Source organism: Lutjanus erythropterus, chromosome 2 (assembly GCF_056507025.1).
Source record: "Lutjanus erythropterus isolate fLutEry1 chromosome 2, fLutEry1.hap2, whole genome shotgun sequence".
Lineage (NCBI taxonomy): Eukaryota > Metazoa > Chordata > Actinopteri > Lutjaniformes > Lutjanidae > Lutjanus > Lutjanus erythropterus.
Window position 1 is genome coordinate 43,048,780 of NC_139318.1, and position 22,993 is coordinate 43,071,772.

The 22,993-nt window shown below is 39.3% G+C and overlaps 1 protein-coding gene across 1 annotated transcript in view; it reads left to right on the forward strand.

The window, feature by feature from the left end:
• Positions 1-22,993, forward strand: part of rims4 (regulating synaptic membrane exocytosis 4) — a 71,667-nt gene that overhangs the window by 43,920 nt on the left and 4,754 nt on the right. The window contains exons 3-5 of the mRNA XM_084745908.1: positions 11,192-11,304; positions 14,992-15,093; positions 18,467-18,606. Of these exons, the coding sequence (XP_084602034.1) occupies positions 11,192-11,304; positions 14,992-15,093; positions 18,467-18,606 (355 nt within the window). The remainder of the gene's footprint in view (positions 1-11,191; positions 11,305-14,991; positions 15,094-18,466; positions 18,607-22,993) is intronic.

Consider the following 22,993-nt stretch of genomic DNA (forward strand, 5'->3'; position numbering starts at 1 on the left):
AGTAACTCATCCTGCTCCGCTTCATCAGCATAAACACGACCCCTTCAGCTGGATCCAACACATTCAGATTCATGAAATCATCTTGAAATCATAAACATTAATTTTATGAATGTTTATTTTCCAACAGCTGCTTTATTTTTTGGTCATTTTGCCTTTTATTGGAGAGCTGACAGTGTGGAGTCAGGCAGGAAACAAGGGGGAGGGGGGCAACAATCGTTCACAGCCAGAATCCAGCGGTGGATGTCGCGGTCATGTGCCCAAACCATTCAGCTACTGGGGCGTTCATTCCAGGTCTTTGTTTGTCTGTTAGTCAGCAGGATATTTCCACCACAGTGAACTGATTTCAGTGAAATTTGGTCACAGTTAAGCCATGGCCCCAGGAACAAAAGACATTTTGCTATAATTCTGAAGCCAGGATTTTCTTCTGCTTTATTTGCAAGCGTTTTGATTTTTGGAGAGGTACGCACAGTCTTTCTAGTTTGTACTGAAACACAAACTAAATCTTTCCACTTCCTTATGTATTTGCAAACTGCCCTGATCCCAGGTCGTCAAATACTGACATCTTTGTAACACCCCTCAGCATTTCACAGTGATGCACACGGTACCCTTATGAAATGCTGCCAGAAAGGCTTTCTAACACATGGTTAACACTGTGAAATAGTTGCAGTTTGGTTAGGTTTAGGTTTTGACTGGATCACAGTCAAAAACAGTGGGGGGCAGCCTGACAAATGCAAAAGTCTGTCCATGACTTACTGACTGATGAAGTTACACAAGTTGGTCGGTTGAGTGTTAGAGTTTCCCCATTGACAGTCCTCAGTTACGTACTCGGGTGGCTTTTACAGCAATTCCACTCATTGACTGCCACCCTTTCCAAACTGATCACATGCCAGGTCTTAAGACTTCTCCTTCGTTATAAGTTCCTTTTCAAATCAAATCTAAGATATGAGTGGAAAGTATTGCTCTTGCAACTGCTTTTTTTTGCCTTTACTACTGTATATAGTGCAGACAAAGAATAGACAGGAAAGGGGCTAGACAGAGAGGGGGCAACATGCAGCAAAGTGCCCCAGGCTGCATTTCAGGAGTGCTTCAACATTTTTCAACTCAAACATAGTAGAACCATTTATCTGGATCTGCAACATCAGTACACTATAGGAACAAATATTAAGGTATCAATTTGGCCACATTTTTGCATATTGACCAGACATGGTCCAGTCATACACCAGGTTTTGAGACCACTCTTGTTGCTTGTTAATGATCTTCTCTGTGTTTGTGTCTGGAGCAGATGTATTTTAATGAACTAGAAACAGCCTGCAAAGATGGCGCCCATTCAGTCCAATGAGAATTGCTTGCCTGGCGCATAAGCTGAGAAAGTTTCCAGGTCTACTTCCTGGTTATACAGCCCACTGAATATGGGCCACGAGTTCACACTCGGACCACAAATTTTACAAGTTTTACTGAATTTAAAAACTCCATGGATCAAAAATTCAGCACAGAAAGAGTTGTAATTGAATGTGTTTGCAGTTTGAGGTGTCCTGTCAAACAATTTCATCTCTTTTATAATCGTAGGTTATTGGGAAAATGCTTGTCTGGGCTGTAGGGTAATTTATTTGCTGCAACACCACGAGTGGCAACTGGAAAAAACTGACTGGACAGCTAGACTTACCTAGGTTTATATATCGCATCTCTGGTCTGGAGCATATCTCAACAGATTCCGATGAAATTTGAAGGACTCTTTAGCATTTGTGGAGGTTTTACACACGAAAAGTCCCTTTAATCTTTTTTGTTTCCATTTTATTTTCCTCCCGTCTTCTGTGTTTCTCTCATCCATCTAACAGAAACAGTCGGCGGGGTGCCGGCACACAGAGGGGGAGCGTATACAGCAAAGCCCAGTGGAAAAGCAGCTATGACATCAGCAATACTAGTGTAGTACTACTGAAAACACACACACACACACACACACACACACACACACACACACACACACACACACACGGACACATGCTGATCAGTGCCAACCTGGCTACCAGCTTGAATTCCTACAGTTACATAACAAGACGAGGCAGACAGACAGACAGACAGACAGACAGACAGGGTGATGGGGGCTGGGAGGGTTTAAAGACAAACAGACGAGTGAGGAAAACAAGGAGAGGTAGAGACTCACAGAGAGGATGATTGCATCATTCGGTGTGTTTGCATGCATATTAATATTCCATTTATATTTGGAACATGTAGATGTTCTGTTTATGAGCTGCTGCAGGAAAACGTTGTTTAGCTCGTAGTCCAAATGAAAAAGAAAATCCGAGCAGATAAATGATGATACCACCTGATTTATTGTGTGATGTAAACTATACGTTTAATGTCGTAAAGCAGCATTAGAGGAGGCGTCAGAGACAATCTGGACTACATACAGCTGTAAATAAAAAAAGAAAACAAAGATGTCATTGATTGCTTGGTGACACTTTATTTGAATGTTGATGTACATAAGACTGACATGACACAAGCATAACATTTCACATTCATTCAAACCTTACAGTTTACTCCTCTTCCTCTGTGGGTCGAGCTAAAAACACAAACCAGTCACATTCTTAAATGCAACCCTGTCTCTCAGAAAATATGTTTATCTTCTTCTAATTTGAAACTGCAAATCTGCTTTGAAAGAAACTTTATCAACCCCTGGATTATATTTTCTATTAACATAATGAGAAAACGTTGTTAATTAACATATCTGGCAAGTCACAAATTGTTGATACTGAATGTAGCAGCAAAATGTTCCCAGAGAAAGTATTTAATTTCCACCCATGGCAACTGCAGAATGATAAAACTTGTGTTGTGGTTATATTTAGGCACTCACAGCACTTGTTTCAGGTTAGGGGGAACATCATGGTGTTGGTTGGTTAATATTGAAAAGAGACATTTTTATTATAACCCTAACCTCACAGACAATAAATGAAGTTGTAAGTGACAGGCAGAATTTAAAGTCTGGTCTTTTTGTGTACAAAAGAGGTGGGATACTTATTTCCTCTTTTTTTCAAGGATCTTAAGCTGACCTTGGACTCTTGCGATACCATTAATGTGTTGAGCGCACAAGAGGGGAGAAGCATCCTTCAACCTCCCTCATAAAATAGTTTGATAGGGGAGGCTCAAGGCAAGAAGATTGGCATTGAAATGCTCATTATATTTGTCATTGAGAGGGTAAATTTTATGTTTCCCAGCTCAATAAATTGTGCCCAAAACCTTCAACATTAACACTAACCCAGGGTTGCCAGGTCTCTGTGACAAAACCAGCCCGATGGCAGATCAAAAACCAGCCCAAAACCAACCAAACAGCCAAGATGGAGAGTGTAGACATGTTGTATTTGTGAGTGTTTATGTGGGTTAGGGTTTATAGATATTATTCTAAGACAGGGTTCTCTCCCTCTGCCTTAACTATTACTTGTTACTGAATTAAACTATTATATTATATTATATTAAACTAAACTAGGGCTGTGGGTAAAGCAAGAGCACAGGGACATCTTCATCTGTGTAACTCGGTCCTCTTTAATGCCCGAATGAAAACGTAGGACAACTGAACACCCACGACAAAAGTGGCATCTCATATCTTACGAATTACTCCACCAATCTTAATCATAACTCACATTCCCTGCACGTAAGGTGCACCATGATATATAGTTCCAGATCTAAATTAAAGAGCAGAATACAATATGTATAAATATGTGGTTACCATTAATTAAATTGTGAAGATTCCAAATAATGAACAGAGAAAAATAAGACAATCTACATCTACCCAACCAGTGGACAAAACATTCACTTTACTGGCAAAACTTCAAAAGTAGCCCAATTCTACTTAAAAAAAAAGCAGAACTGGCAACCCGGCCTTTCCCATATAGCCACTGTTTCTCTGCAAACTTAACTTTTGGTGCTTTCCCTACAGGAAAACTACAGGAAAATAGTTTTTGTTAAGCCATTTTCAGCCATCTGGGAAGCATCACAACAACGGCCTTAATCAAAAAATTTAAATTCAAAAGTTAGAAAATCTGCATAGTACTATTGTTACATAACCGTTTTATTATCTCTTGATTCTGTCAGACATAGGAGCTAAGTGGTTAAAATGTAAATCTGTTTACGCTCCAAGCTACAAGCTTCACTCCGTGGAGGGAAACTACAGTGGAGTCATTAAACGGAGCTGCACCAGTACATTATTTAAATCAGCAGCAGCAGCAGCACACCGCTGGCTGCTCGTCCTCCTGTCTGCCTGCGTTTCCGTCAGCTGTTTGGCTCCGGTTGCTGATTGAAAAGCTCTGTGCCTGCGTATGCACGACCATGAATAAGCACTTTGTTAGCTAACACCATCCAATCACACTTATGAGCTTATTGATTTATGGTTCGGCCAATTCAGGATCCGGCAAATGCGTATGTGGGTGTGTTTCCGTGTGTGTGTGTGTGTGTCTGCTGATGGTGATGATGGGGCTAAATGGAAATGGTTTGCTATGTTTGTGAATGGGATATTACACATAGTTTTGTCTGTTCAAATTTGTCTGCAAAACTTTCTGCCTTTTCAAAAATCTACCCATTTCTCTCGGCAACTGTTTCTTTGCTTTACTACGCCTGTAGTCATGTGCAGCACTATAGAGGTGATAACAGAGACAGATATTACTTTGAAAAGCCAAGAAAGGCACCATAAAACAGTGCATAAACCTGAGCCTTCAGTTTACCATTCACAAAAAACTTTTACGCAATACTGGCAAATATATTTTGAAAGAGACATAATGCAGATCAGTGTTTCATTGTGAAAATACCTGCAAAACATTCACTGACAACAAACTCAATTTAATTAGTTTTTCCTACAATATGCATGATTAATGTTTTGATGTTTATGTGTATGTTTGCTAAGTATCTTTTCCTGAACTTAACCAAAGTGTCTTTTGTGGACTAAACACACACAGGATGCAAACCCTGATTTCCAAGGCTGCAGTTAGATATCCTCAGAAATATTTGTGCAAGAAACTGATAATTTTTTTGGAGACCGGGTTGACATTTGTCACTCCTAATTCTTAGAAATATTTCAGCCAGGAAGTTTTTCTTTTGCTGCCTAAAATGACAACTTTCAACAGCCAAATTTATCAGCTGTAATTAGCAGGTATGTCTGTAATATTAAACCTACAACCTGGTCAACCTGGTAATCCTGCAAACTAAATGTAAGTTTGTTTTTAATGTCTATGTCCAGTAGGACTCACTGCACTACATGCACAGTGCTGCATTCAGTAGTCAGTAACTACTTCCAAAAAGCAGTTGAATAGTTGGTCAATTCTAGTCCAAAAGGTTGATTAATGTAGGCGGGACCAACCTGGGTCACCAGCAAGCTTGTCTGAGCTGGTAAGAGGCCACTGCAGTAACAACACAACTCCTTTCTTTCCTTCTCTAAATACCTTTCCTTATGTTTATTTTACGTGGCTGACCACAGATGAACAATAAGTCTGCATTGATGCACACTGTCGACTGGTTGACTACTCTGTGAAACCCCTGTGTATGATCCTTGTGCATGGTTATGAGGCAAAAAACCACAGGCACAATCATCACCAGTTATAAGATAAGATAGGATAAACTTTATTGATCCCACACTGATGAAATTTACACGAGACAGCAGCTCAAAAAGTAAAGAAAAAGAGTGGGTGATACTGTAAACAGTATAATGATCAAGTAAAAATAGTTAAATAATTAGAAAAACTAAACACACACTTTATACGCTAATATATGGAAATCTATGACAGTATGGACAGATATGTGTATATGTATGGATAATTATACAGGATTGTACACATTGTAAACAAACACATGGTGTGCAGCATTATGTTAAGAGAAAAAAAACTGTGAATAATATTGCCTTGTGAACGGATAATTGCACAGAGACACAGAGATTAGGACTGGCCAGAGTACAAGCAGCAAAAAAATTCATAGAATGATTCACAGCGTGGAGATATTGTTTCATGGAAGATGATTTAACAGTGAAAAAAATAAATACACACTATACTGCACAGGGTAATTGCATGTTAGGGACGTGAGGGATTAACTGTACGCACATATGAAATATAATGATGTAAATATAATGATCCATGTTGCAGAAATGGGCCGATGAATAAGATGCACTTGTGTTGCAGGTTGCAGTTAGATTTTTAGGCCCTCTTGCTTTGGATGCTCACTCACACAAAGTTGAAATTTGCTGTTCATCGCTCCAGTTACCCACATCTTGTTGATGCGCACCACCTGCATGAAGCATTAACTCCTCACCTCCATTCACTTTAACTAATTCAAACCAAACATCCTATGAATTTGCAAAACATAAACAGTGACGCACACTCTTACATAATGCGATATAGAATATATTATACAATGCAGGACCTTGAAACATTTCCAGTGTGTCGTCAGCCTACAGCACGCGGTTTACATTGAACGTCATATTTCTGTGGAACAGCGGCGTAATCCCCAGATGTGCCTCACACACACCAATATTATAATCTAAAGCTCAGGATTTTATCACCCAGTAATACCCACTCGGCTAATGTTGCTGGACTTATTGCATGTCAGCACTATTTACACACACACACACACACACACACACACACACACACACACACACACATATGCAGGAAAGGGATTTTGCCTCATTAGATTTTATCGAAGTCTAATATGTTGATTATTAATTCCATGTAGCTTAATTTACTTATTGCAGTACATACAAGCATTATGCACACATGCACAGGAATGGAAACCTGCAACACACAAAAAATGGAAATATGCAAATTGTGAGAAACACACATGAATGTAAAAACACACAACAGGAAATGTAAATGAGAAATCTGGAGTATAAATTAAATATTAAAATCACCTGTCATCATTTAATGTTTGCTAGCGTCTGCATAAATGACTAATCAAAGCTAAGTGATTTTGTGTGTTCATTATATTGGAGAGAGACTGCCCTGTAAATTATTTTGTAAGCACTGTTGTGTTTGGCTACTCATTCCAAAGTTAATATTAAATGTCAGGCTGTGTGCCATTCTGTGACTTTGCTGGAACAATCTAGTAAATATTTTAAGACTTTTTTCCCCCTCATTTAACAATGAAGACAAAGCTGTTGTGTAATTTAGGTTACAGTCCTTTTGGAAGAACTGTTGGCTTTTAAAAAAAATAATACACCTGTTTCCTTAAATGTGCAGCTAATGTACTCTCATCAGAGCAGGGAGGATTGTGCAACTGTCAGCCAGGATGAAATATGAAAGCAGAGGCAAGAGGAAGGAAAATGAAGGTTAAAGAGACGTGGAAAAAAAAGAACGGAGGCTTGTTGGTTTCCTCTTTAGATGTGAGATGAACAACAGTCTGCTGAGCTCACAAGCTGGACAGCTTTAGTTTACAGTAGGTTACATCAGTTTATTCAAGACACACATTTCAGGGTTCCTACACCTTTTACAAAGTCAAATTTAAACACTTTTTAATGTGCATTTTTAAGCACCTAAAAGCTGTTTAGTCTGTGTAAAGGAAAAAAGGTTTTTTTTTCTAAACACATTATACATGTTAGCAAATATTTGCTGAAATATTAAACCATTAAATGATTTCTGTGGTGAGGATCTTTTGGGCCGACCTGAAACTTGGCTCAGTGATGATTTTTTGTGTGATTCTATGTAGACTTGACCTTATACATAACATGACTGAGCCAATATAAAACAATTACACAGACAGTTACTAGACAAATAATTTCAATTTCAATAAAATCCCTTTCATTTTTTTCTTTTTCGTTTTCAAGCCAGCACTCATTGAAACAGCAAAACTCCCGGCATGTTGTCGTCTGTAAGCCTCCCGCTCACTTCTTCCATCAGAGAGCACGCATCAACAAAGACTGGCAGATCACACTAAGGAATTAAGCGTAGCCTCACATGTAGGGTGGCAAGCGAGGCTTGTAATGGAAGAAAAATTGAATTTGAAATTGCTTTATCCGTGTATTGTTCCCAGTTGTTAGATTTCCACTACGGGCTCGAGTGGAGTTGTCTTTATTTTGTGCAAAAGGCACAGGCAGTTCAGCTATCTTCAACTTGTTTTATTTCTTTACCTAAAAGGCAAAACTGTTCAGATGGAGATTTATTACTAAAGTAATGCAATTACAGTTTCAAGCAGCTTCTTAAACCTTTAAAATGTTACATTTTCATGGCTTTCCAGCACCTCTAAGAACTCTGGTGTTTGTATCGCTGGCTCCAGTCTCACAACTGACTGCAAACCACGTCTTGTTTGTGGAAAATTTTATGCTCTTGGAGAGGAGATGTCACAATAATCAAGCACCCCAAGCAACGGAGAACACATCAGCTGATTAGCCTCGTTGGCTCCAGGGCTGTGGGCCAAACTTGAGCGTGATGTATTGGCACTGACGTCGACAGATTGGTAAAGGAAACTGTTTAGCTCCGGTCCAACTGTTTGTGAACACGTCACTCTGTCTCCTCTCCTTGTGGACGTCGACCAACCCAGGTCCAGGACTGGTTCATTTTGAGACACACACAGACAAAATCTTTTAATAGTTCCTCTCTTACCTGAGGCAGTGTCCACAAAATCCAACAGCCAGTGGTTACAGTCATGGGGTTTTACCACAGATAGTCATATAAAACAGTGTGACGGGCATCAAATCTCTCGTAAACGCGGTAAATATGACGCCATTTGGACGCACCAACGTTTCTGTTCCATTCAGGTCAACAGAGTCCGACTCAGTTCAAGGGTCTGCTACACTAAACACTTAATTAATATCATTGGTAACAGCTGTATTCACCCAACTTCAGCCGTTCCCAAACTCAATTCAGTCAGACAAGTCATGTTTAAGAATGTTTATTGCAGCAGCAGAACATAGTTAGAGTTTGACGTCTAGACTCCGACCCCATCACTCCTCACATCTTATGTTTACATAGAGATATTGAGGAGTGATGAACACATATCTTGGGCAGGTGGATGCTGTGGTGGCTGAATGAACAGGCAGTGACGCTGTTGCAGGTGGCAAAGGCATTGACAGGCAGAGGGAGAGATGGGAGGCTTTAGTGGTTTGCAAGGCCAGATTGCAAGGGTGCATTTGGTTCGTACCACAGAGTGTGAGGTGCGTCACGTGTGATTGCTTGAACTGGCTTGCAGGAGTCGCCACATGAATGAAAGCCCAAAACCTTTAATCAACATGAGACCAATCATACCAGTGACAGTGTTAATCTGACAGGTCACCAAGAACAATTAAACGTGTTAAACTAGGTCAGATAAATGAACATCTGAATCCTTTTCCTTATTAGTTCTGATTACTTTTTCAAAATTCATCATAAATTACATTTTATGGTCATGTCAGAATTATAAAACTGAAACTTAAAAACGTCTTATTTATTTTTCATGACCTCTAATAGCACACCTGCAGGGCCTTCACAGCCCAGACTTTGGGAATCACTGCCCTAACATATCATATTAATATGGCTGCTGTGAAAAAGTACTATTTTTGACTTTCCAGCTCTCCATCAAGATGGTTTGGATTGCACCTCTTTCTCTGCAGAGATTCAACGCACAGGTGTAACTAATAGCGTTAATGACGGCTCCATTATAATGTAAGCGTCTGTCATGTGAAAGAGCATTCATAATTGCAGGGGACACCTGAATAAAATTAAGCTATAGTCATTAATGTAATTAATTACTCCTGTGCTTTTCCTGCCACGATACATCAGAAAGTCTATTGGTCACATTATAAAGATCTCTGCACAAAAGCTCCATGTAAGTCAGTGAATCCAGCTAACGAACTGATTGTGAGACGTTATAAGTACCGTAGCTGTAGAGAATTTCTTGTCATCTTATTACTGGTTTTTAATATACTTTCCTTACTAATCAAATATGTTGTCTGAGAGATTAAAGACTTTCTCATCAGTTCATTGTTTGTTGTTGCTTCAATTCTTTACCTTCTTCATAACTTAAGACACAGTGTGTCTAAATGATAATATATTATATTTATTAAAGGGTTCATCATCAGTCATCATCTACTCACCTTCATGCCGATTGAGGGTTGGGTTTATTTTCTTAGTCCACAAAACACTGCTGGAGTTTAAAAGGAAATCGGCGTTGCAGAATCTCCCAAACAAAACAATGGTAGTGAATGGTGCACGCAAACGTGGCTCCAAGCCAAGGATCTGCAGTGAAGATTCAGGCTAAAAACATGGTGTGAATAACATTTGTTTCAGTCAGCTTGGCACACTGGGGCTTGGATTACACCAGACAAGCAGTATGGAGGCATTTTATGTTTTTATTCTGTTATTTCTTTATGTTTGAAAAATGGTCACCATTCACTTCCATTGTTTGGGAGATTCTGCAGGGGTTAAAAAAACAGACTTCCACCCAGGAGGTTGGGGTTTGCATCCTGTGTGAAACCAAAAGACAACTTTCTTAAATTTGAAGTTACATAACTTCACACACGTCACATACATTATGTGACTTATGCAGTGTAATATATTTATTTGAACCCTGTGAGTGTTTCACTTAAACTTAAAAAGGCTTTCTGGCAGAAACATCTCATACAGACACTTTGTGCATCAGTATGTGACCCAGAGGGGGGCGGGACAAAGCAGCGTCAGTATTTCGCGACCTGGAATGAGAACACTTTGTTCAGACACATATTGAAAATCACAGATTTATGATATACAGTACATCAGCATCAGAACATGTTTGGGTGGATTTGTCCTTCCATGCTGCACACACACACTCACACACTCACACACACACACACACACACACACACACACACACACACACACACACACACACACACACACACACACACACACACACACAGAGTTGTAGTATAATTGGCATGCTGCCACCAAAGCACTCTGAGCTGATTCCTTTGCACAAACGGACACAGGGGGGTCAAACTCTAAAACCAACAGCCTGAGTTTAGTTTCAGGGAGCCGATTTGAATTTGGGGAGTTTATCTAAGTTGAAACAGGAGCGATCATTTTTTTCAGCCCTTATTCCTCCAGATGTTTTTTTTTTTGCCTCGGCTCTCTTCATTTTCTTTTGCGTTCTGTTTTTATTTTCTAGTCTCTGACTCACTTTCTCTGTCTCATAGAGGCACAATGAGAACTGCCTGGTCGTGTTTAACCACCTGTCTTCTCTGTCTACCTCTTCCGCTCTCTCCCCGCAGCCTCAACTACAGCGGCATGTGTCTGGCGTCGGACGCACAGTTCAGCGACTTCCTGGATGGGATGGGACCCGCCCAGTTTGTTGGGCGACAGACTCTGGCGACGACATCCATGGGTGAGAGAGGACGCACACTTTTATTCTCACACACACATTTTAAAAAACTTTTCCCCTTCATGAGCCTATGAGAAGTTCATCTACAGTCAGAAAATTATTCAAATTTGAGGGCCACAACTATAAAATGCCAGCAGTGGGAAGTAACGAAATACAAATATTTAATTACTGTACTTAAATACAGTTTTCAGGTATCTGTACTTTACTTGAGTATTTATTTTTCTGGAAAGTTTTTACTTTTACTTCTCACATTTTAACACAAATATCTGTACTTTCTACTCCTTACATTTTCAAAACAGGTGTCTTACTTATAGTTTAATGCATTTGAGGGAAATTATTGGTTATTTTTATTTTGCATTATTGTGCGATGCCTTCATAACATCAGGACCGATTCTAACCTACATGGATGAGACATTAAGACATAGAAAAGACGATTGTGCAACTGATGTAACAAGGCAAAAACTGACTTAAAAGAGGTAACAAGACATAACAAGATGGAAAAGCTGTAACAAAATGACCCAACAAGACTTAAAAGACATGATAAAACACAAATAAAAGTAATGACAAATATGTAACAAAACATAAAAGATCGAAGAAGATACAAAAAACATAACCAGGCAAAAAAGACATAACAAGATGCAAAATACCTAGTAAGATAAAAGACCTCTGTAAAATGTCCCTGATACAGGCAACAAGTAACTCTCCATCTGCAAAATGGACTTGAAACTTGGAAAGAAAAAATATGTTATTTCCTCATAAAACTGAACCAAGGACTGCAGAAATCATTTCAAATTAGCAAAAAAAAAAAAAAAAAACATAAATCAGAGCTGTGTCCTCCTGCAGAGCATGTCTCGTCCCCTGCCTGTCTTCATTTCCAGCCTGTATATGCGTTGGATATATTGTACGCAGCCTGTCCTCCGCAGCAGTGATCTACTGTAAGTGGGTCATTTTCCTCGCTGGCAGCCAGACAGTGTCCTTGGCCCGACAACAGTGACACTGACTGGACCGACTCCACTCCAAACCTGCTGTCCAGTCCAACATTATATAATATCAGAGAACTCAGAATAACTTGGCCATCATCTGCTCTCTGTCACTTTCAGAGGAATGCATTTGTCATTTTGGGGGCATTTAGCTGAAACTGTTATCCAGTGTGACTTCCAGCAAGTGGGATGAAGAAAAAGTTTAATTTCCCAGATCGCAAAAAGGCACGAAAGACAGATTTTGATGGGGGGCCAGAAAGAAAGACAGTATACTGTCTGCTTGCAGAGTCGATATAGCTAACATGTTAGCAAACACTGAGGCTACCTACCTTTGATTTGAGAAAAACATTTTGCTCAATTGTCTTGACCTGCTTCTGCTGTCTTTGTCGTCTGATACCGTCGGCGCTGGTACAGTCAGTTTACTGGAGCTTAATTACTAAAATCGGCTGCCTGCTGCTGCCACAAGCAAATCTTAATCACAAAGTTTGGATAAAACCAAACGCGCTAAAGTGCAAACTGGATTCAATCTTAAGATCCTGATATGTAGATTTAGGTGGCTGAAGTTGAGACGCAAGGCTCACGATGCAACTGTATGAATGCAATCATCAGTAATAGAGAAATGCTAATTAATCCAGTTATTCCCAAAGGGTCGTGACCCACAAGCAAGTCACAGGAGATTTTTACTTGGGTTGCCAATGAAATAAAACTATAGAAAACATTCTGCAAATTTAAGATTTCTATTTGCAGTACAGCTTTTATAAAGCACCTAAAATGTGTATATTTTTTTGCTAATGAGAGGAAAAAGCCTGTGAATTCTGCATAAATGCACTTGTTTTGTCTACTTTATGAATTTCGGCTAAATTCTCTTTTTTTTTTTTTTTGCTTTCCTAAGAAGAGGAAATACAAACAATAAGATGGCCTGTTCGCTCAGCCTAAATGCATTTATTTCTCATTTCAAGCAGACAACGTGTTCGTGCCTTCAGTAAGTCGCTCAAGATCATATAAGGTTGTGCTACTGCAGTGTTGAGTCCAAACACTGTCACTCTTTCATGGATGGTTTAGCTCAAAACATCTAAAGATAGAGCTACATCTCCAAATCCTTTAACACTTTATTTACATTTAGGATAATCTGAGCTGTTTATTCTGTGTTTTGATGACTTCCGGTTCTTGTTTTTATGGATGCTGGATACATTTAATGGCTCTCATGCACAAACATTTTCTTTTTCTTGTCTTAAACACATCATTTATGTTTTTTCTGCAGCTTGTTTGTACAAGTGTTGAATTCACCAACTGGACAAACTTGTCGTTAATCACTTGTTTCATCCTGATTAATGCTACCTGTTCACGAGGAAGTGTTCCGGACATTAATCTTGAGCATAATCCAAACTCCTAAAAATGTCACAGGCTACCTGTTCCACTCTATTTCTGGGCAAGTTTTATTCACAAAAATGTTGCTGAAGTGTAAAAACGCTGAAGTGCTGGTGTAAGACATCAGTAGACAAAAGGAAACAAATTAGAAGATATTAGACTACTGTATATTATAGCCTACAGCAGGTAATGTTGCACTTTTATTCCAAAAGAGTGCACCTGCATAAAGACGATGACGTTGTTGCTGTTGGAGGGAGAGAACTGTACAAACTGTTGTTCCAAAATATGCCAATAAAAATCATTACATCTAAAGAAAATCATGATCAATTTGTAAGACATAAGAGTGTTACTTTCACAGTAAGTCTGTCTTGGTTACACGTTTTTATTATTTAGTTTTTTTTAAAGCTCTCAAGTAAAGATTAGTGAACAAATCCTCTGAAATCACTTATATGTGCCACTTAAGGACAATGTAAGTTCTTGTTAGGTAATTGCCAAATGAGCAACATCCTGAAAATGACTTTATCATTGATAACTGATCTTAAAATTGACCTCTATTAGCTCTGGTCCTCGTCTTGTTCCAGTGTGTTAACCAGGGACAAGAGAAAGGACCCAAATACAGACTGCAGCAGGAAATGTTGACTTCAAACTTCTAATAGAAAACTAAATGCAAAAAACTGGCATGGATGGCAAAGGCAGCCAAAAGATCCAACAGAGGAGACAGAAAAAAAAATCAAAATCCAGGGAAAGTAATAATCTAAATGAATTTGTGCAGAGGAGAAACACCAAGCAACACAATTACACAAGAAAACACGAGGATACGGACAAACTAACAAGCAACTAAGGGGGAAAAGACACGGGATTAAATACACGAGGGAGGGAGAGGATAACAAGACACAGGTGAGGACAGGTGAATATAATCAGTGATCAAACACAGCGGGAAAACAGACAAAGACAGGAAGTAAAAACAACACAGACACACAAGAGAAGACATACCAAAATAAAACAGGAAGTGACTATGAAAAAGCCAAACCAGGACAAGCCTTTACACTTGGTCTGGGACCTGGTCTTGATTTACTGTTATCTTAGAGTGGGCTAATCTTAAATAGTAGAAAAATTCAAATATGGACAATGTAGCACCTTAAATATTAGTGACACTAACAAGCTTCATTAATTTATGATGTCATGTCTATTATCTAGGTAGTTTGTTAGAAGTATATCTAAATATTTTTTCACTTTTATACTTGATCTGAAACTTTTCTGACACCACACAAAAATGTCTCATCATATAAAAGCCAAAATTACGAATAACTGTGAACGTGGAACTTGTTTTCATAAATTCCAGGTGACGTGGAGATCGGTCTGATGGAGAGGAACGGGGGTCTGGAGGTGGAGGTCGTTCAGGCCCGAGGACTCACCATGAAACCAGGTTCAAAGGGACCTCCAGGTCAGTCTGAGCCAGTCCAAGTCTGCTGTTTTATCAAAGGAATCTGCATTTTCTAAAATTTGAATATATTTTCAATTAAAAAGGCCGCTGTTCATCAAACGGCTGCCATGTCTCAGTACATGGAGGTTCCCACAGCACATGAATGCACCACAAGACAGCAGATAGCATTGGCAACGCTCAAACAGAACAGCCTGCGGCAGACTTTTCAAACCTAATGGGATATCCTCCAAAAACACAATTATCGTCCTTGAAGATATGAAAGATGCATAAGCGAAGAGGAGGAAATGGTGTTTTCAGCATTCAGGGAGTTAACACACAGAGCCGATAAATAAGTCAGATCTACATTTGCTTCTGCTAATGCTGCAGTGAAACAAGCAGCATGTTGTCAGGCTTTAAACGCGGCTCCATAGTTTCTGTATAGTGAAAAACGCATTATCTGAATAGCCCAATTTTTTCCAACGGAAAACTGTGTCACAGACATATTCAGAATTTTAGAAATAATGACGTCATGAGTCCTCAAAAATCTTTTCACATCCTCTATATTCATTTAAAGGCACCCTGTGGAGGTTTTAACCACTAGTAGCATTGCTGCTGATGTTTTTATAATAATAAAAGTCACTTTGAACAGAATGATATTGAGGCTTTTTAGGGCTAAACACAAAGAATCTATCTCTTTCCAGAATGTTGGTGGACACTTAAAATAACAGTCTGAGCCTGTCAAGCTTTTTTAGTGGACATACTTTGACAGTTTGCAGTTGCATTGCAGGATTAAGTTGCAGCTTGATTCCTTTTTGATGGCTGCAGCTTTCTCCCTCAATATTGGACCGGTGTCAAAACTTATTGTCCCAATCATTCATTTAGAAACAAAACTATAGGAAAATATAAGATCCAGGTTGCAAATACCACAGTTACTCTACATGCTTAATTTCATCATGAATGTAACTTAAGTCCACCTCCAAGGATTTCATTTCATTACTGCTTATTTCACTCCTGATATGTCTTGTAATACATGAAAAACACCACATGGACATGTTGATGGGGTAAAAAACTTTCTCTGGAGGGGGTCATTAATTGATGTAACTAACTAGACATACATATTTTAACATATACCACAGTCTTTTCCTAAATAGAACCAAATAGTTTGGGCGCCTAATCCTAACAAAACTGCAACCATTTCCAATAGTTAACTTTGTGTTTAGTATCATGACCAAGGCAATGAAGATCACCTGACTATTGTTATCATGATGATGGAGGTCACCTGACTTCATCCTTTCTTCCACATACAAAACTCATAAAAGCCGCCGGTCTAACAGCGATAAATGGCTCCTGAAAACCTTTAAAATGCATCAACGTGACATGCGAAATGTCCATAAAAGTGGCGTGCTGTTTATACACCATCCCGTGATATCATGTTGGATTGTCTGCAGTTCTGCAGCCAGGATCACAGGTGCAGTAGTAATTCAGTGACACAGTTCCTGCACCTTACAGTCCACCTCGAGGATTTTCAGCTTCATGTATTATTGCACCTGAAATATATCAAAATCAAACTTTACTTGCAGAGCTGTTAATGTGAGTTGGCTGCCCAGCTCCTTTACTGTGTATTAAACAGAGGAATAAATCAAATGAACACTGAACTGATCAAGAAAAGAATCAGCTTAATCAGATCAATTAACTTTTTATGTCATGGAGGCCGCTATTGTATCAGTGATCTGGACTGGTCAGAGGAAATAGAATCAGGACTGGCACGATGTCAACACGACTGCGCTGTTGTTTTATTTATTTATTTTTGCAGCAAGTTGGATTGTGTAACAACAAACTATTAACTCTGATTGTACTTCCCCTGTGCGGTTGCATAATATTAAAACCAGCCATTGATCCTAATTGCATAAGAACAAAACAGCGTCAGCAAATAAGGAAAAACAAAAACATTATCCGGGGTGAAAAAACAAACAAACTACGAGTGAGATAAAAGAGAAGAGGATAATAAACAGAGCAAAGCGCAAACAAGAGTCGGAGGACGGAGGGGAGGAACGTGTGGAGAGCAATTTAGTGTGAATGAAAACAGAGAGATCCAGAGATGAAAAGAAATCCATATATAGCAGGAGGACAAAGGAGAACCTTGCCCCACATTTCATCTATTTGTGCCAGGTTTTCATCTTTAATCTTGTCATCTCACACGCAGCACAAAAAGCTGGGTGCGTGCGTATGTTGATGTGTGTATTTGCGCGCCTGTCAGTCAGTCAAAGTCAGAGGCCTCATCCGTAATATTGTTTTGGCTGGTGTTACCTAGCAACAAAGTTTCATTCCAAGAAAATAAAATCAAAAACTACACGACCGACGTTCAGCAAATTATTAGTCAGCTGTATTTCCTCTGCTTCACAGCAGCGCGGTGCAAACTTTCAGTGTGAATGTGAAAAATCAGAAGGCTTTCACACTGCAAGCCAGCATATGACAGAGAGATGACAGAGTGTCAATTTTGGGAAACCTTTTTTTTTTTTTAAACAATTCTTTTCACTTCATACGTTTCTTTGTGTCTGTAGAGAGCGCTGTGCTCTCTCCAGGGTGCTGACAGCAATTGTTTGCATGTGAATGGATAAAGTGTGCTATTCATTTTTGCTCAGTCTGATGTTTTGTTGAGGATTTATATTAAGAGGATTTTATTATTTTAAGAAGATTTAATTGCATGCAGAAACTATGTTCTTTCAACAGTCTTCTGCCTGCATGCTAGTTTGTTACATACATCAGTGGGCTCACATTTGATGTTTTTTGCATTGATCAGATAGTTTTAGTAATGTTTCAAGTATAGTTGTGTACTGTACTCTGTCACTTACCTCTTACAGTACTGGGTACAGTGCCTTAAACATCTGATTTAATGTGATGAAGAGGTGAAATAATCATTTTGTATATTACCACAGCCGTAAGGTGCTGGAAACGATTGAAAATCCACCTCAAGAACGCTGCAAAAGTACTTGAATTTGACTTTGGACAATGTGCACAAACCCCGAAATTGTGATTTTAGTTGACACGTGCAAGTCTGATTTGGAGGATCTCAGAGCAGCCAAAGTCTCGGGGACCCCCTGTGACTTCTGGACCCCAGGTTGGGAACCAACATGTTACACGACCTTCGCTTTGCCGGTTGCATCAGTACAACTGTGTAATATACCTTCTCCTCAACTCTGTCCTTGTCTTTTCTACACTCACACTGTACTGCACTTCACTGTAACTTAGTCTACATTTAACATCAGCAGCTTTAAATCCCTGACTCAGCGTAAAAAGTAACTGAAAACTTCAGTTTGAAAGCAGAGCTGCAGTGTACTCTGAAGGGATTAAAACCGAGTTCAGGTTTAATTTGTTCCGTCTGCTGTCATTTCAGCGGCCTACATCAAAGTTTACCTCCTGGAGAACGGGATCTGTGTGGCCAAGAAGAAGACCAAGTCAGTGAGGAAGTCTCTGGACCCTCTCTACAACCAGGTCCTGGTCTTCTCTGAAAGCCCACAGGGGAAAGTTGTGCAGGTGAGATAACACCACTGTGTTTTTCAGATTTTATTTAACAATATTTACTTTGAATAAAATCTTATAAAGTATAGAAACCTCTTAAAATATGCAAACAGTACAGTAATGTAGGAAAATTCTCAAGTTACTGCAATTAAGTTTTTCTTTGGGGGGTTGGTGGTTGTACTTTTATGAGTAGATTTTCAAGTCTGTACTTTTACTTGTACTTCAGTACACCATGTAATCTTCTTAGTTACTGAGTACTAAACACAAGCTGAATTAATATCCAAACCTTTCATCTATATTCTTATAGATAGATAAATATTCTTATTCGTCTCCAGTCAAGTTACTGTATCTGATTGCTAACAGGCCGATGAAAACTAGGACGTATGGACGAAAAAAAAAAGACTCAAAACACTGCAGCAGACACAGCTTTGGAGTAAGGATGTCAATGATTAATTATTAATCGATTAATAACCAATTAAAATTGTACCCACAAATATTTAATCTATAGTCTTGAAATGGCAATGAGTGCGCCTCATTCGACGTTGTTTTGTCTGGTGGAGCCACTTTCAAATGACAAAAAATGACAAAACAAAACAGAAATGAATAAAACGTTTTACACAAGTGTTTTGTATCTATTTTGTATCTTATACATCATTAATAATTAATCAGTTACTATTGATTAAGGAAAACAGAGAGGAAGTTAGAAGAGATTCTGAACTGAAGATTTAGAGAAACAGAAACCTCAGAGATTGAATATCTGCTATTGATAACATATTAAACACCAACCACTAAAGAGTAAATAATACTAATAACATTACTTGTACTCTTTCCACCTCTGAAGAAAAGTAAGAAAATTATTGTCTGACAAGCAAAATGGGATGCAGGACTTTTTTCAATTTGGCACCAGCACTTTTACAGCACTTGCTCTCAACCTAAAGGGGGGTGTGATCGTTGATGAATGACAGCAGGAAAGTGACGTATGTCTGCTCTCCCGCATCACCAGAGTCAGCAGGTTTCGTCCTCTAGGGATCATGAATGTCTGTACAAAATTTCATGGCAATCCTTCCAATAGTTTTTGAGATATGTCAGTGTGGACCAAAGTGGTGGATCGGGCAGCATGAAGCCATGCTGCTGCAAGAACAGCAGGGTGTTGAAAAAACAAATTCATAAACCTAAAACACATATTAATCTCTCCAGATCATCACCATAAAATAAAAAGTTTTCACCAGAATCGTGTAGACTGATGAATGTAAGTGAGAAATATCTCTGGCTGTCTCTCCATGAGTCTGTAAAAGAAGGTTGAGGAGGTGCAGAGGAGTCACAGTGGAGGAAGCTGGGAGGAAGAGTTTGACATTTACAGTGAGACTCTGACCTGAGGGACCAGGAGGCTGTTTGAGCTGATTTTGTTCTTTCGGCTGTTTGAGCTTCAGCTGCTTTCAGGATCAAAAATGTCACAAAAGAAAGACTGATTATTACAGCGGAGCTCCTTTGCTTCCCTTTCCTTCCTTCCTCTTTCCAGACTGTATTCTTTTGCTGTCACTTTTTCCTTCATTTGCCACTTATTCTCTTTCCTGTCTCCTGTTTCCACTCTATTTTTCTCATTGCTTCGTGTACCTGCTCTCCTATCCTTCTCTTCAAGCTCTTGTAATCCCCTTCCACTGTTTTCTACTTTCTCTCTTTCATTCCTTATTCATTCACTCCTACATTTCCAGATCACTCCTGCTCTTACATGTTGTTATTAATCGTCATACTTCTTTCTTTCTTCCTTCTGTTACGGTAATGTTTGATTTTGCCTTCATAATAATGAAATTACGCATAACACACGTGTGTTTTAACCTGACGTGTGGCGGGTTTTCCTCAGTAATCAGCAGGTGGAGACGGTGGCGTGTTGAGTGGAGAGGCCTGCAGCTCTGCCTCGGGCTGCTCCGCTGCTCCTGTCACTGTGTAATTAGCCACTAAACGCCTCCCTCTTAATTATCTGCTGTCTGCGTCGCTGTCCTCCGAGTTTCATCAAACTCATTCACACTGGATAATGAAAATCGCTGAAATCAGCAGCACTTTTCAATTTGTCACTTCCCGATTTAGCAAAGCAGAGCGCTGCTGAGGTCCATGCTGAGAATTCATTCAAAATCCTTCCTAAATGACTCCATCACCAACTCTATTTCATTGAGCTTTACGGAGCATGTCATGTGAGACTTGTTCAATCAAGACACATGTTTATTTAAATGTCTAAATGGATTTTTGCCAGTTATTTTAAATGCAAAGGTTCCAGTTTATACTGTGAAGAAAAATGTTCTTTTCCTAAATATGAACTTTTTACATTCTACCGTAGCATGATAGAAAAAAATCTCTGTTCATTCAGATGCAGCTTTTACATGACTTTACATGTATTACCAGTGCATGACAACAATACACGTTACCATGACATTACTGCCGAAATCAGCCGCTGTATCACTGCTGTGTTTTTACTTAATCTATTTTGCAGTGTTAAGTGTGAAGATGCACTTAAAATATATAAATTTAATGCATGAGTTATCTAATATGTGCAACCAAGCAAACAAGCTGAAACTAATCAGTTTTAAGTGCTTCTGCCAAGAAATGTGTCTATCAGATTCTGCAGAACCAGTTATATGATGGAAATGCCATCAAACTCCATTTAAAAAAAAATACTATAATCTACAGTAAACAACATCCACTGTCTGCTCGATCATCTCCGGTAAGTGGACCTTTCCGTCTCTGTTAGCAGGGAGACGCAGACGCACATCCACTTTAATTCAAACATTACAGTATTTTACAACTTTCCACTTGAAAGAAAGTAGTGCTGGTGAGATGCTTAAGTACTTCTGGTAGATTATACTACAAAAATAAAGTAGTTCCTACATGAGACTGCTCACAACAAGGTCTGTGGATTATCTTGAGTAACTGCATTACGATTTCTGGAAAGACTGGAGTGACGGCAGACATCCATAGCCCAAATCTCCAACACTGGATAAACAGAACCACAGGCCAGAGGAAAAATCTGTATTTTTGATTTTGGGGTGAACAGTCCCTCTAAATGCTATGTGGACACAATCGTTTAGAGCACAACACATAAATCATCTACCAGACTCACCTATACTGATACTGATCATCTCCGCTGAAGTCGTGACTTTGGTAGAACAGTTTGAGGTCGGGATCTGTATACATCAAACTTCCTGCATGCCGTCGGGACAGGTGTGTGTGTGTGTGTGTGGTAATCAGAGGTCAGGTCAGTGGGTTTTGAAGGTGCTCTGTGTGTTCAGCGATAACGCCTTCAGACCATCCCGAGGCTGCTCTGCTGCCGTCACTGAGTAATTAGCAGCTAAACGCCTCCTTTCTAATTATCGGCTGTGGGTCTTTCTCCTCTCCTCCGCCCTGCTCTGTCTGCTGCCATCCCCTGATCATCTCATTTTCTCTCTTATCTCTCACTCTCTGACAATTTGCATGTAATCCTCTATGTTGTTTTGTTTCCCATATTCTATTGTGTGTTTGGCTCGTGTTTTCTGGAGTTAGTGTTGGCTTATTTCTGTGTTCTGAGAGTATGCAGATGCTAAAGATCTCTATCAGGTTTATTTTTGTCTTTAAAAAAAACACTGTTATCTTTCTCTCAAAGTTATAAGAGGCTTTATTTACACAGCTAATAACCATTGTTGCAAAACTAAGTACATCAGAGAAGATTAGAGGTTAAAAAAAATAATAACAGTTCATAACATTAAGAATATTTTTCTTTTTTTCATTTTCCTCAGTGTGACAGCTTCTCTCTGTCCACATACTGTAAAGGTTTTTTTTTTTCAGAACTTGGAAAAGTTTCATCATTTTTTTACCCAAAATGTGTCACTCTTATCTCCCTCTTTCACATCATTCTTTATTATTCTGTCTCGTCTAACCAGAGGGATTTTGTGGTGTCAAAACTGCGAGTGGCTCAGATAGAGACATGCTGAGCATTTGAAGAAATATTGCTATCTGATTCTGTACTTCAGGGCTCAGTCCCATCAGCATTTATAGCAGCAACATTTTTGACTGAAATCCGTCCATTTGAAAGGAATCAATAGATCCTCCACACCTCTGAGGTAAATCTGTGCTACCCTGAGGTCTTCCAGCATCACATCACCACATACAGTGTTTACTTTTTAATATGACTGTTGAATATCTCATTCCAAAACCATGTGCATCTTCTGGGGAGGCTTTCCACTTCAGGGATTTGTCCATCCACGAAGCCATTAGAGAAGTTGGACACTGATGCTGTGCGATAGAGTCTGGCTGACTGTCGGTGTCCAAGTTCATCCCAAAGGTGTTGGATGTGACTGTGGTCAGGGCTCTGTGCAGGCCAGTCAAAGTCTTCAGCATGGGGGAGGAAACTGTTTGGAAGCCTACATTTCCAAAA